The following is a 15888-nucleotide window of genomic DNA, read 5'->3' on the forward strand; positions in this document are numbered from 1 at the left end:
TCAATCACCATCCTATAGAAAAATTTATATATTTAGTAAAACATAATATCAAAATCTATATAATGAGCGAGGTATACAATTTTTATTTTTTTTATAATACATATAGATCCAAAGCTATTTATGATTAGTAAGAAATACACGGTATTTAAGACGTGTTCACATGTATGTCTATGGCCTCATGTACTCCCCCCGTTCACGAAAAAGAGCCATGATTCCCCTCTTTTTTTTGTCCACAAAAAAAAGTCTTGTTTCACTTTTTATACAATTATACCCTCCATGGACTTCAATATTTACTTTATTTTGCCATTCACACATCCACCTCAATAATTAAAATAACCCATTTAATTCTTTAATTAACTACTAATTCTATTTCTTTGTTTTAATTTGAAGCACTAATCCTAACCATTAAATCTGCCAATTTCGTGGACTTCATTAAACCCTAACTCTCTCTCATTCTTGAGCAATAGTCGTCCTGCTATGCGTCCTCCACAAAATCAAGCGCTCCAAGCCTAGGGGCAATGCCTCCTCCGCCGACGAGGACGACGACGCCGCTGGGAGCTCAAGTCCCTCGCTCTCGTCACTTCCCTCTGTGCAGTTGTTGGGATTTTGATTTGGATTCAGGGGAACCGCTGCCACCAGGCCGACTACGAACGGTAGGTCGGAGAGAGGGAGTGAGAAGGAGATCGTGGAGGTTCTAGCTGCGGCGGCAGCGGCCCTCTTGGAGTTCCGACTGAAAAGGGTGTCTCCACCGGCGGCGAGGGGTGGCCTTCGTGGGTAAGCGACGGTGTCGGCCCGCTCTCATGGATTGGAAACCTCGCCGCACTAGCACCTTCGAGAATTTGGAATTTGAAATTTGAAATTTGCTCAATTTCTTAATGCTCTAATTTCTGTTTGGTGGTGATTGGCTGCTGAATTTCTGTTTAAATTTGCCTATAATCTTTGGGGATAAAATCTGAAATTTGAATGGGAAATGAAAATTGCACTTGATTAGCCTTTTGTTTTTCTTAAATTTGAATTCGATGCATTGTTTTACAGTGCAAGACTGAATTTTCATTTTAAGTGTATTCAATTTTGTTTCTTAAATTTGAGTTTGTTTGAATCTGAAATTTTAGTGCACATTAATTAAATCTTCAATTTCAGGAACATAAAGCAATTAATTAAGTTTAGAATTTAATAAAGGATTAAGCATTTAAAATTGTTATTAACACTACCTCTATAAATTTACTTCTCTCTCCACTTACACCTACTTTAACAACTTTCTTAAAACCCGTGCTGAGTCCCAAATGGGACTCTTTTTCGTGGACGGAGGGTGTATAACATAGCTTGATTTTATTTTTGACCATGAAGTATAAATATATATATATATATATATATATATATATATATATATATATATATAGGGGCGCACTCCAGTGAGACCCCCTATTTTTCGTGTAACACTGAGGACAATGAATAAGGCACAGGAGATAAATACAGTGTAGAACTCGAAAATACTGAGAAAATTCGAAAATCCCGCAAAATCCCGAAAATTCGGAAATTCCCTTCATGCACTATTCACTGCTGCGCGCGACTTTCTTGTTCTGACCATATCTTTCTCGTCCGAACTCTGATTTGCGAATCGTTTGCGCCTACGAACTCGTATCGCGATGAACTATAATTTTTATTAGGACCATTCGTTCAAAGTCAGACTACATATTTCTGTAAAATTCATTAAAGTACGAGCAAGTATCATATTTCACAAGATAAAACAATTTAAGTACAAAACAATCATCAAACACTCAATTCCCTATAAAATTAACATCATAAGAACATTAAAAACCATAAAAACATGAGTGTTATCAGTACCTTTGTAGGGTCGGTGCCTTGAAACTGTTTTCTGGTAAACCTATTGATCTGTCAAATTTTAAAGTGTTTAGTTGTGTTGCGTTTGCGCATCAAAAAAGTGATAAGCTTGAGTATGGGTCTAAAAAATGAGTTTTCTTATGCTACCCTAAAGGGGTTAAATGTTATAGGTTGTGGGATAGAAGTGAATCTGGCTTGAAGGCAATTGTGAGTCGTGATGTGATTTTTTATGAATATGAATTTTCATGTTTAATTGCTCATGTACTTGCTTCAACTTCAAATCCCGACACAGCTCCAAGTGAGGTGGATCAATTACGTGTATTGCGTCCTTTTGATGATGTGCATGTTAAATGCACCAATGAACCTATTATGAATGATCAAGTTGAAAATGATTTGTCTGACTTACATGCTAAAAATGCTCATGAAAAGGTGAATATTGAAGATGTGCATGATTATCAATTTACTAGGATAGACCTAGAAGGACGATTAGACCACCAAAAAAGTTTAATGACTTTGAAATGTCTTTATTTTCTTTCAATATGTTTGAAACCACTAATAATCATATACCTGTTTATTTTCATGAAGCTAGGCAATCGAAAAATTAGAATCAGTGGTTAAATGCTATGAGAAGTGAAATGAGATCTCTTCGTGCAAATGATACTTGGATTCTTGTGCCTTATGATGACTACTACTCTGTTATTGATTTCAAGTGATTGTTCAAGATTAAAAATGAGATTGAATCAATTAGGTACAAAGTTAGGTTAGTTGTTAGGGATTGACTCAAAAAGAAAAGATTGATTATACATAATTCTTTGCTCCTATTGTGAAATTTACCATTGTGCGTATTATGCTTGCTCTTGTTGCTCATTTTGGTTGGGAAATAAAGTAAATGGACGTGACTACTGCTTTCTTACATGGTAATTTGGACAAACCTATTTATATGAAACAGCCGGAGGGGTTTGTTGACCTTGAAAAATCAAATCATGCATGTTTGCTTAAGAAGGCATTATATGGACTAAAATAGTCACCTGGACAATGGAACATTAGGTTTGATAAATGCATGAAATCTTTAAATTTTGAAACAAGTGTGCATGATCATTGCATGTACTTTAAAGATCTTAAATTTGTGCCTATGTTTTTGCTTATCTACGTGGATGACATGTTGCTTATTAGTCATTGCCTTGAACCCATCAAGCATATTCAAAAAATTCTAAGTGATAATTTTGAAATGAAAGACCTAGAAGATGCTAGTAAAATTCTAGGCATGAACATTGTTAGGAATAGAAAGCGATGAACCCTTGTGTTAAACCAGATCTCCTATATGAAAAATGTTTTGAGTAAATTTTCTATTTTTAACTCCAAACTTGTGAATGTGCATCTTGATTCTCACTTCGTGTTAAGTAAGGATCAGTCTCTAAAGACTGCTTCTGAAATAGATGCTATGAAAAATGTGTCATATTCAAAGCTATTGGATTTGTGATGTATTTAATGATTAGTACAAGGCCTAATATTGCTTATGTTGTGAGTGTGCTTAGTCATTATATGTCTAATCCTGGAATGTCTCATTGGGAAGCTTTGAACTGGCTTCTTTGTTTTTTAAAATCCTCCCTAAATATAGGCTTAAGTTTTTCTAAGTGTCCTGATGGAGTGAAACTTATTGATTATGTTGATTCTAATTATGAAAATGATAGAGATAATAGGAAATCCACCTCATCCTATGTGTTTAATATATGTGATTCTTGCATTAGTTGGATCTCAACTTCAAAGCATTGTTGCTTTATCCACGACTAAATCTAAATATGCTGCTGCTATATAAGCTTTAAAGGAAGCTATTTGACTTAAAGGCCTTTTATCTAAACTTCGTGTTATAGGTAAAGACATTGTGGTTTATTTTGATAGTCAGTCTGCTATCCAAATATGCAAAAATCCTGTGTACCACGGTAGGACAAAGCATACTGATATTCGCTTTCACTTCATTCGTGACATTGTGGATACATGCATTGTTAAACTTGAAAAAAATCCACACTAATCACACCCCTGCAGACATGGGCACAAAGTGTTTGTCTACTGAAAAGCATTTGCTTTTTAAAAGGCTCTGAACTTTGACTTAGGTTAGCTGCCCTGTTAGAGTGTTGTGACTTGTACAAAGTTTGTGTTTGTGCACCTATATTACTTGTGTGTGTGCAGAAAAAATCGGCGATAATGATACTTTCGGTCTCTTCTCGTTATACTCGTCGTCCACCACGGTTGGGCCAAATGTGGAGATTGTTGAAATTATTGATCCAAACCAAAGCCCATTCCCTGACAGCCCATTATCCTCCTTCATCCCATCAATGGTCGCCCATATCTTGGGTTAAATTGCAGCCCTAGTTGTTGCATTCCTTGAGACTATTTCAGAACTCTAGCCACATTCTTCCTCTAACGATCAGTGAGCTAACATGTGCACGATCTAGCTCTAACGATCAGTGAGCTAACATGTGCACGGTCTACTCAAAAGCTTCACGTGTAGCTGAGCTTCGGATTCAAATTAGGCTCTGACGCGTGAGAACAATGAATCGACGATGAGGCGATACCACAATATACACCAAGTAAAGTCATGATCATCAAAATATGTATATGTGATGTGCATTTTGGGACAACATTCAAAATTAAAATACAACAAGAAGTTAATGAAAAGAATAATTAAGATATATATATATATATATATATATAGATATATATATAATACTCCCTTCGTCCTATATATATAGGCTTGTTTTCCTTTTTCGGATGTCTCATTTATATAAGCTTATGTCCATAAAAAGTAATGTTTATACACCCATTTACTATTATATCCCTATTTAATTCTTTAATTTACTCCAACTTTAATTCATTATTAAATAATAAATATAGACATATTAGGAAGATTATATATATATATATATACACACACATATATATATATTCATTTTCAATTATTTTTTTTAATACTTGTGTAAATTCCAATCAACGTATTTATATGGGACGGACAGAGTATTAATCTTATGGGCTTCAAATCTAGGTAAAATGAAAATTTCCAATTTAAGTCGTACCCGCACGACTGCACGTGATAAAATATAGGTTAGCGTGTGTTTTTTCTTTTTCGAGAGAGAAAAGGTATTACTATTATTTCTGAATTATCGTTAATTTAAATGTTTAATTTTAAATTAGTTACAACAATTATTAATGGTCTAACACCATGACCACGAACAATGTCAATGCACAATATGCTATGCAAAATAATGAACCGCACGATTAAGCGATTTATATATGTATTACTGTTTGACGTAATAACACGAAGATCAAGATCTCGATTAGCTGATGAAGCTCAGGAACCGAATTATGAAACTATATTGTAATTCAATCTTGATAAGAATCTAATGTGACAATATTAGTAAAAGTCAAATGAAATCCAAAAGCTTCATTTAGTGTGTTAAGTTGTTTTGTAAAATGGTAAATATTATATTAAACCTCGAATTATACTCGTTTTATCAAAAATATCCTAATCTATAAGAAATACTTCATTCGGAAATGTCTCATTACTTTTGGGCACATAGATTAAGAAATGTGTAATTAGTAGATAAAGTGGGTTAATGAAAATTATTTAAATATTAGGTATAAAGAGAGAACATTGCTAAAAAAAGGAACGAGACATTTGTAATGGGATATCCCATTATGAAAAGTGAGACATTTGTAATGGGACGGAGGGAGTATATATCATCTAAAATCCCAAACTATTAAGTTCGTATAAAAAATATTTTGCATCCATTTTTCGATCCCCAGAATCATGATGTGGCTCGGTGGATGCCAAAGTGTAATTTGTATATATTTTTTTAAATGACATGACACAAAACGACGCCGTTTCATACCATGTCATTTTAAAAAATAAAATCCACGCTAGAATCCAAAACTCTCCTATCAGCCATGATTTTTGCTTAATTTTTTTCTTTAAGAATAAATTCTTTTAATTCTTAAAGAACCATAATTGAAGAGAACTCCTAAAACTCTTCTGTCGGCCAAAAGTATCCCAGCGATCATCTTCTGCCATTGGTACAATATTGGGTGGTAGTCGAAGGCCGGCAGCTCCGCTGGCGGACAAGAAGCGGAAAGGCGGGATATTATTGAAGCAATATTTTTGAGTTTGCGATATTATTCTTAAAGAAAAAATTAAGGACAAATCACGACTTAAAGGAGAGATTTGGATTGCAGCGTGGATCATAGTTATTAATAGCGCTGGTAGCGCGCACGATCGCGCGTCGCGTTGCGTCGTGCACTCCATCGCGCCGCACCGCTATAACATGGTTGTTTCATGATAGCGCACGCGATTGAACTGATGCCGTGAAATCTCTCAATTGCATGCATGGGCTTGACTAATATTGCATGGGCTTTTCTTAATTAGGCTTAATTAGGGTTATTACTTATTAGGGTGCTGAATTTTGATCGTCAAAGAGGCATGGAGAGACTATGCTAACGCCTCTAACACTCCAACTTCATGAAGAGACTCTTCAATAAGGCAATAAGTAATATTTAATTAGGGTTTTAAGTTTTATTTTATATACTTAATTACTTAGAGTCTTTAGAATTTCCAACGCAGAAGATTTCTTTTATTTCTCTCACGGCAGTCTCCGTCTCTCTCTCTCACGGTTCATCAACCTTCTTCCTCTCATAGTTCTTCATCTCCTTTTGTCATATTCTATGGCAAGTTCAAATTGAACTACTGAAAAAGAAAAAAGATATAGGATGGCTGCATGGAACTATGGTAGAACCAAATAATACAAGAATTGTTCCATGCAATTATTGCTCTAAAGTCTTTAAATGAGGGATCACAAGGCTGAAAGAGCATTTAGCCAGAGGCTATAGAAACGTAGCAATGTGTAAGACTGTTTCTGCTACAATCCGACAAGAGATGAAAGATTAATTTGAAGAAAAAAAGAACGCAACAACACTGATGGATTCGATTCCTCACTTTGATGAGGTAGACAACATGGAGAAAGCAGTAGATGATGAAGTAGACGTTTCACAGGTAAAAGCTCATGGAAAACAGCCATCAGTCGAGGCATCTACAAATTCTGTAGCCTTGAAGAAACCACGGAATATTGGTCGTTTGGATTTGATCTACCAAAAGCTACCAAATGCGAAAAGTTCCAAAACTTCACAATCACAATTTGAAGAAGCTCAAAAGAAGTTAAGGGAGGCTGTCGTTGAAAAGTTTACAAGGTGGATGTATGATGCAGGTATCTCATTCAATGCAGTTCAATACGATAGTTTCAAGCCGATGATTGAAGCCATAGGGCAATACGGACCAGGCATGAAACCTCCAAGTTTTCATGAAGTGCGAGTTCCGTACTTGAAAAAAGAGATTGAACACACAAAGTTAATCTTGAAAGAGCATGAAGAACAGAAGGTGAAGTATGGATGCACACTGATGAGTGATGGATGGAGGGATAAAAAAGGAAGATCACTCATCAACTTTTTAGTGAATACGCTTAAGAGAAGCATGTTCGCGAAGTCTGTTGATGCTTCTGAATATTCTCACACTGGGATGAAGATGTTTGAGCTGCTAGATAAATTCGTTCAGGAGGTGGGAGAAAATCATGTGGTGCAAGTTGTTACGGATAGTGCTTCTAATAATGTTTATGCGGGTACGTATTTTTAAATTATTAATAGTATATATTTTAGTTTATTAACTTAGATCATATATATATATATATATATATATATATACTGTTGAAGTTTAAGAGGACAACATATAGAGCAGCATATAAGTTTTCATATATTTAACTTTGATATATTTTTCTTTTTATACTTATTAGGAAAATTGTTGGAAGAGAAGTACAAGCACATATTTTGGTCTCCTTGTGCTGCACATTGCTTAGATTTAATGTTTGAAGACATCTTCAAAATGCCTGATTTGAAGAGAACACTTGAACGTGCTATCATGGTTAATGGCTATATTTACAACCGCACTCAAGTGTTGAACATGATGAGGGAATTTACTGAGAAAAGAGACATGATTAGGCCTGCAAAAACTCGCTTTGCGACTGCGTTTTTGACATTGAAGAGCTTCCAATTGCAAAAGCAAAACTTGAAGACTATGTTCAGTTCTGAAAAATGGAATAAGAGCAAGTTTGCAAATGAGAAGCAAGGTAAACTCGTGTCAAATGTTATCTTCATGACCTCCTTTTGGAACACTGTAAGTTATGCACTGAAAGTAGGCGCCCCACTTGTGCATGTCCTTCGTCTGGTGGATGGTGAGAAAAAACCTCCTATAGGATATATTTATAGGCGATGAATCGGGCAAATGAGCAAATAGCAGCTGCATTTTCCCATGTTGAGGATAGATACAAAGATGTCTTTGATATTATAGATAAGGGATGTGATGTTCAGCTTCATCGACCTTTACATGCAGTCGGGTATTTTTTGAATCCCGAGTTTTTCTACAACAATCCTGATGAGATGTCTCAAGATGAGGAAGTCATGAATGGGTTGTATGATTCAATTACAAAATTGACCAAGTCTGATGGCCTAGAAGATTGAATAATCAAGGAGTTGGTGGTTTACAAAATGTGGATGGATTATTTGCTAAACCGGCTGCGAAAAGGCAAAGAAATCAATCTTGCCGGCTGAATGGTGGGGGTTGTATGGGGCATCAACACCTAACCTACAAAAATTGGCCATCAAGATTCTAAGTCTAACTTGTAGCTCATCGGGTTGTGAACGCAACTGGAGTGTGTTTGAACACGTAAGTTACTTTTAAATTTTAAATTATAGCACATTCTTTTAACTCTACGAGTATTATATATATCTAATGTATTTTTCTTAATTCATATAGCTTCATTCGAAGAAAAGAAACCGACTAGAGTAACAACGTTTGAATGATTTGGTTTTTATCAAGTACAATAGGGCACTTCGTCGTAGGTACGATAAGCGCGACACAATTGACCCTATCATCTTGGAGAATGGAGTTGATGATGAGAATGAGTGGATGGTAGGAAGAATGGAGAATGAAGAAGATGTTCCTATTTTTGATGATGATGATCTCAATTGGGGTGATGTAGAAACTGCCATGGGAGTGAATGAAGAACCATATCAACTAAGGGGATCTCGAGGTGAATCTTCTCAATCTCGAGGTGGATCTCGAGGTGGAGAAGTTAAGTCTACATATTCTAGGAAGAAAGTGGTGAAAAACAAGGGAACTGCTCCTACATCCACGTCCAAGGCACTCACTCCAAGTTTAGTGGACGAGGATGATGAAGAGAGTGGCGATCATGAAGAGGTTGATGCTGAGCTCTACAAAGATGATGAAGGAGCTAATTCGCTCATTGGTTCGGAGGATGAGGATGATGATTAGAGGCTTTAATACAATTATATATTTATTTTTATTTGAATTTATGACTTTATTTTTTATTATGTTTTTATCTATTTCTGCGCGATATATTCAAATAGCGCGCGATTCGCGATGCGCGATCACCCTAGGACAGGTTTGCGCGATCGTACGCGATGCGCGATTAATAACTATGGCATGGATTTTATTCTTTTAAATGACATGGTACGAAACGACGTTATTTTGTGTCATGTCATTTAAAAATATTCATATACAAATTACAAGTTGACATTCGGCAAGTCACGCCACAATTTCAGGGATCGAAAAATGGATGCGGGATATTTTTTATACAAACTTAATAGTTTGGGGTTTTAGATGATATTTCTTATAGTTTATGATATTTTTTATAAAACGGGTATAGTTCGAAGTTTAATATGATATTTACCCTTTGTAAAATTATCAGTTGAAATATTATTTGACGTAATTGCAATATATACCATGTATTATTAACACTCTATATATATAGAGAGAGAAAAGGATCTATATATATGAACTGGTTCAAATGAAATCCTTAATTATCGAAAGGCTGAATAACCATTTTCATTCATTTGATCACGAAAATTTACGATTGATACATCATTGTATTATGAAATGCATCCAGTGAGATCGAATACCACGAAAGGTGATTTTTTTCTTTTTTAAATATATTAAATTTACACTATATATACTCACTTTGTCCACCAAAAATAGTCCTAAAGGTGGACGGCACGAGTTTTAATAAAAATAGTTATTGTATTGTAAGTGGAGAAAATATCTCACTTTAAAAAAAGTGTTTATAATTAGGCCTGTAAATGAACATAGCTATTCGCACGCTATTCGAAATTTGGCTCGAAAAAAGCTCGTTCGGAGCTCGATTCACTAGTAAACGAGTCGAGCTCGAGCCTGATTTTGAGCTCGATAATTTTTTCGAGTTGAGCTCGAGCCTGACAGCACTCGGCTCGCTAAGCTCGCGAACATGTTCAAATTCGATTGTTCACGAACATGTTTGCGAGTCTGTTCACGAACCTTTAATCGAGCCTTCAATCGAGTTAGTATACGAGCCTTAAACGAGACGAGCTCGAGCTTGAGCCCGAGTACCGAATCCATAAGCGGTTGGAAGAGTAGTACTTTTCTTACGAATAGAATCACCCGAGGTACGAGGATCATCGAACGTATTAAATGAATTGGGTATTGATTAAAGCCAGGCCGATGATTAGCTATCAACGGCTTAAGAAGTTTTTTTCAATTTTTTTTAAACTATTTCGAGCTCGAACATCATATATACGAACATCTAACGAGTCGAGCTCAAGCTCAAGCTCGAATTTGACATTATCGAGTATCACACGAGCCGAACTTGAACCGAGCTCGAGCTCAGTAAGTGGGTAACGAGCCGAGCTCGAACAATAATATTAAAGCTCGAACACCCAAATATTTAAACGAGTCGAGCTCGAGCCTGCTAATATTCGACTCGGCTCGGCTCGTTTACAACTCTATTTATAATGATAATTAATTGTATTGTGGGTGGAGAATAGGGCCCATCATGTGATAAATAGTTTCCAAAATAGAAATGGACTAATTTTTGTGGACATCCCAAAATGACAAAAATAGACTACTCTTTGTAGAAGGAGGAAGTATAAATTTATAAAAATATATATGAATGTTATCATAATATATGAATGTTATATGGGAATATATACGGCGCTCTACCCTAGCGACCTTTTTTCTTAGCGCCGCCGCCAACCCCGACGGCGCCGGTCGCTCGATGGCCGGTCGCATCTCTCCTTCTAGTCCGATGGAGAACTTTCCTCCTCTTTCCAGCGGCGGCGCGGTTTCTACGCGCAATGGCAGGATGCCTTCGGACAAGTTCGGCGCCTCTCCATCTGCGTCTGAGCGCAAAGATATTCTGATGACTCAGGACAAATCTGGCCTCAAACCCCCACCGGTGTCTTCTAATTTCGCCCAGCCCCGCCCAGCCATGGCCACAATGCTTCGCCTCCATCCTCGCCCAGCCATGACTATCAATTGTTGCCTAGGGTGTCTTCGAACATGACTCATACTACCGTCTTCGTGACGTCGTCGGGGGTGCCCGATGCTAATGCCGGTCATGTTGCAGGCAATGATGGTCATTCTTATGCGGACATCTCTCGTTCGAGGTCTCGAACTCGAAGGCCTGATGTTCTGGTACATCGTCTCAATACTCCTGACCTGATAGTTGATGGCGAGGTTATTACTATTTCTATTCCTGCTTCTATGTATCAACATCGTGCTAAAGAATTTGAGTATGCCGTCATAGGGCGGGCTTATCTTCGCAAAGGCGATAAGCCTAAATTGACTGAGGAGATTCGGTTGGAGCTCCAAGTTTTATGGAGCGTTGCTTCTGAGTGGCAAATAATTCCTATGAGCAAGGGTTTCTATATTTTTCGTTTTGCGTCTGCTGAGGATAAAGATAAAGTAAAACAACGTGCGATTTGGGATTTGTATGGTGTCTTGAGAATTTGAGAATGGGTTCGACATTTTGATCCATACAAAGAAAACTATTCCCTTTGCCAAGTGTGGACGCACATTTATTGTTTGCCTGTGGAGTATTGGACGACTGAGATTATCACGATCATTGGGAAAGCTGTTGGAACGACGATTAAGGTGGATGGGGATACGGTTGCTAGAGTCTTTGGGCATTATGCCCGGGTTTTGATAGAGGTTGATTTGGCCCTTCCTTTGCCGGAATTTGCTCTCTTTGATTGTCCCGACAAATCCTTTAACGTCGAGTTTGGATTCGAGCAACTTTTGTTGTTTTGTTCCAAATGCAAGATCACGAGGCATGCAGTGGACAAGTGTAAGAAAACTCAGAAATTAGAGGTGTCTCCCGTAGTTATGGTGAATGATATGGAAAAACATACGAATGCTAAAGCTCGTGATGAATTTCAGAATGTTAAACCACGCAATAATTGGAAGCCTAAGCCTCATCGTGAGATGGTTGACGTTGGGAAACAAAATCGGTATGCGGTTCTAGAAAAACAAGACGAGGGCATTCGAGGGCCTGATTTGCTTGATGCCAATACGGTTCCAATTGATAAGGATGGCTCGGCTATTTTAGAGGAGGGACAGGTTGAAGAGGTTTTTCATGAATCGAATGATGAGGAAGTTGATGCTCCGAAAGAGGGTGGAGGAGTTGTTGATGAGATACATATGGCTGGGAAGCAGACTGTGGAACGACAACAGGTTGGAGGACAATCTGTGGAATCTAAGTTGGCTGGCAGGAGCGAGCATGAAAATTCTCCGTGTTTGGAGGAAGCAGCAGTCTACGGCTTTAGCAAGTCAGAAGGTTATTTCACCGATTACTCAGTAGTCGGTGGATCGCCAGGGGGTTGGTCTTGATAGGCAGCCCACTCCTGTTCCGGAGGATATTGATAGTCGTATTAGTCGGTTAGAGGAGCAAGTTAATCAAGGGATGCAAATGCTCTCGGAGCCAAAACGAGGACATGGTCGTCCAAAGAGATCAGGAAAGGGCACGAGTAGGGAGCCTGTGTATGCAGCTCCGGAAGGTAGCATTAAAAGTCTTCTAAGAAATGCGGGTGAAATGGGTTATAAGCCGAGAGACTTTGTGGTTGATCTTAGCAATAGTCCAAGTATGCGTGCAATGAATAATATTGTTCATGGACGTTGGTCGGATGAAATGGACGACTATCCTGATTATCGTTATTGATTTGTTATTTTTTGTTTAGTCTTTTCTAGTTTTACGATCTCCTTTCAAGTTTCGTGCCCTTAGTCTGCGTCTTTGTGTTTTCAAGGGATTTTTTTTCTTTTCTTTTATATTAAACCCAATTTAAAAAATATATATATGAATGTTATATAATTGGTCGACGAGATCACCATGCTAGAACCACAATCCTTTGAATATATGTAGTGTCTCTATTTGTGCATCATATGAATGTTACTCTAGTAACAACATAATGTAAAGTTCACTCGAAAATCAATTATGAACTGTTTATTTAATGACTAGCTCATTTAGGCGTTACTCCTAAAAAGATACAAAAAGTAAATAATAAAAATTGATGGTATGAAAAAAGAAATGAGATGCAAGTCAATAAGATATACATAAATAATATCAGTTCAAGTAAAAGTTTATTAACTTTGTTGTATTGTCAAAGTTGAATGATACATTATAATTAAGCTATACACATGCATGAATCTATATTTCTAACATTTTTAAATCATGCTGCATCTTTGCATAATGCTAAAACTTAGAATATATTTACAATATTACATTACACTGAAAAAAAGATTTCACGTTATTATATCATGTCAATGAAATTGCGTTGGTTACTAGCTAGAAAGCTGAGCTCCTATCAATCCTAAAACTGAGCTCCTATCAATCCTAAAACTTTAACTGGCATTTATTTTTTATGATTGTTTCAGTTTTGTCTTTTTATTGAGATATGAATCGAGTAAAATTGACTCAAATGATATAAATTATCAAAGATTTTAAGATATCGTAAAATTTCAATCCATCTTAATAATATAAGAGATTATTATATTATTATTTTGATCAATATATCTTGATCAATCTTCAAAATAAATACCTTTTTAACAATAAATAGTAAAGTATTTACAATATAAAATGTGATATATGAAAAAGAAAATAGATAAAAAAAAAACAATAACTTCCTCGTAACTTTATATCTTTATATATATATATATATATATATATATATATATGTGTATATCTAGAAAGTAGTAGATAAGAACAAGGCACTCTCCACATCTTCTTTTGTAAAGAGCACTTATTGAAGATTTTCATTTTTCTTATCATCAGCTTAGCTTTTGTTTAAGAGCATCTGCACAATGAGTAAGGAGGCCACATTGGGATTACTTGATAGCGTACTTGATTTTTTTAGTTTTGATTTTTCTATTTTTCATTTAAATTTAATTGCATAAATATAAATAACACAATTTACTTCAAATTTAAATTGCATTAATTTTGAAATCCTAAAAATCACATAAAACTTAATAAAATAAAAACAAATCCTAAAAATACTATTCCGGCCCTAGAGGTCCGAAACGTGCTCAAACATGCTCCATCAAATCATGTTGGAGTATAGCATGCATCTGCCTATCTCGGATAATAGTATCTCTTTGCACATATTCCTCGAAGAAAACTAGGGTTGCTCGACCACTCTCCGTCGAGTCACTACTAGACGCCCCGTGTCCTGCGTCGTCATCTCTCCAATTGGTAGCTCTTTCACCTTCGTGCTCCACAATCATGTTGTGGAGAATGATGCAACACAACATGATATCCTTAAGGTGCTCCACGTACCAATTACGAGCCAGACTTCGAATGATTCCCCACCGAGCTTGAAGGACTCCAAAGGCACGTTCGATATCCTTTCGTGTCGATTCTTGCATCTTCTTGAACCTCGCCTCTTTCGGATTGGTCGCCATCGGTGGACTCTTGATGAAGCAACGCCACTCCGAATATATGTCGTCGCACAAGTAGTAGCTCATCTGGTAGTAGTGCCGGTTGACCTCAAAGATCACGGGCGCCGCCGTTTCATCCAACACATCGGTGAAGAGAAGCGACTGGTTGAGAACGTTTATGTTATTGTTCAAACCAGCGATACCGAAGAAGGCATGCCAAATCCACAGATTGTGGGATGCAACGGCTTCCAAGATCAAGGTTGGCTCCCCTTGACCACCGCGTGTATATGCGTCGTGCCACGCCTTTGGGCAATTCTTCCACCCCTAATGCATATAATCAAGACTCCCTAGCATCCCAGGAAATCCGTGTCGCACCTCGTGCATCTAAGTAAGGCGTGTGATGTCCTCTGGCGTTGGACGGCGCAGATAATGGTCTCCGAAAGCCCGTATGACAGCCTTGCAGAACTTCTTGAGGCATACATGCCCGGTCGAGTCGATGACTTTGAGATACTCATCGAAAAGTATCCACACTGACGCCGGTGGCTAATTGGCGGATAACCGCGTCCCGACCTATTGCATCAGTGGTCATCTGGAAGTAAGTATCTTCACCTTTAACAGCCTCGACGATGCGCAAGAATAGCTCCTTCTGCATTCGAAAACGATGTTGGAAAAATGTAGGTCCGTACGTCGGATTGTCGTTGAAGTAGTCTTGCATGAGACGTAGATGGGCATCCTCACGATCACGGTGGACGTAAGACCGGGGATGTTTAACACGTCTCGGCTCCAGCGTCGATTGGGTGTAGATTTGAGCAAGCAATTGTTTCTGCAACTCTATCTCCTCCATGATCGCTTGAGCTACACCGTCGGATGAATCAGACGAAGAATCGTGCTGGAGTTCCGCTATTTTTTGAAGAAAAAAGAAAGAAATATTGAAAGAGAAATATTGGAAGAGTGAAAGAGAAGAATTGTTGTTGTGTGAATGAAGAAGGAGTTTAGGGTATTTATAGATAGGAAATTAAAAAAAAAAAAAAAGAGAGAGAGAGAGAGAGAGAGAGAGAGAGAGAGAAAATCGGACATAGCCGTTAAACTTCAAAATTTGATTTTTTTTTATTAAGGCGCGTGTACAACACGTGCCAAAGCCAACCACCATCGAGTAGTACTCGACTGCTCGAGTAGGAGGCCTTTGCATCAGCCTACTTGATCTCCACCTTACTCGAGTAGGTGGGATTGGGTAGACCGATGCAGATGCT

General features: G+C 37.4%; 1 protein-coding gene across 1 annotated transcript; it reads left to right on the top strand.

Annotated features, from left to right (window-relative positions):
- The first annotated feature begins 6808 nt into the window (after positions 1 to 6808).
- Positions 6809 to 8397, top strand: LOC131008270 (uncharacterized). Its single transcript, XM_057935157.1, has 3 exons — positions 6809 to 7502; positions 7674 to 8053; positions 8146 to 8397. The coding sequence occupies exons 1-3, from the start codon at positions 6809 to 6811 to the stop codon at positions 8395 to 8397; spliced, it is 1326 nt and encodes a 441-aa protein (XP_057791140.1).
- The last annotated feature ends 7491 nt before the right edge of the window (positions 8398 to 15888 follow it).

This window comes from Salvia miltiorrhiza, chromosome 2, assembly GCF_028751815.1.
Source record: "Salvia miltiorrhiza cultivar Shanhuang (shh) chromosome 2, IMPLAD_Smil_shh, whole genome shotgun sequence".
Classification (NCBI taxonomy): domain Eukaryota; kingdom Viridiplantae; phylum Streptophyta; class Magnoliopsida; order Lamiales; family Lamiaceae; genus Salvia; species Salvia miltiorrhiza.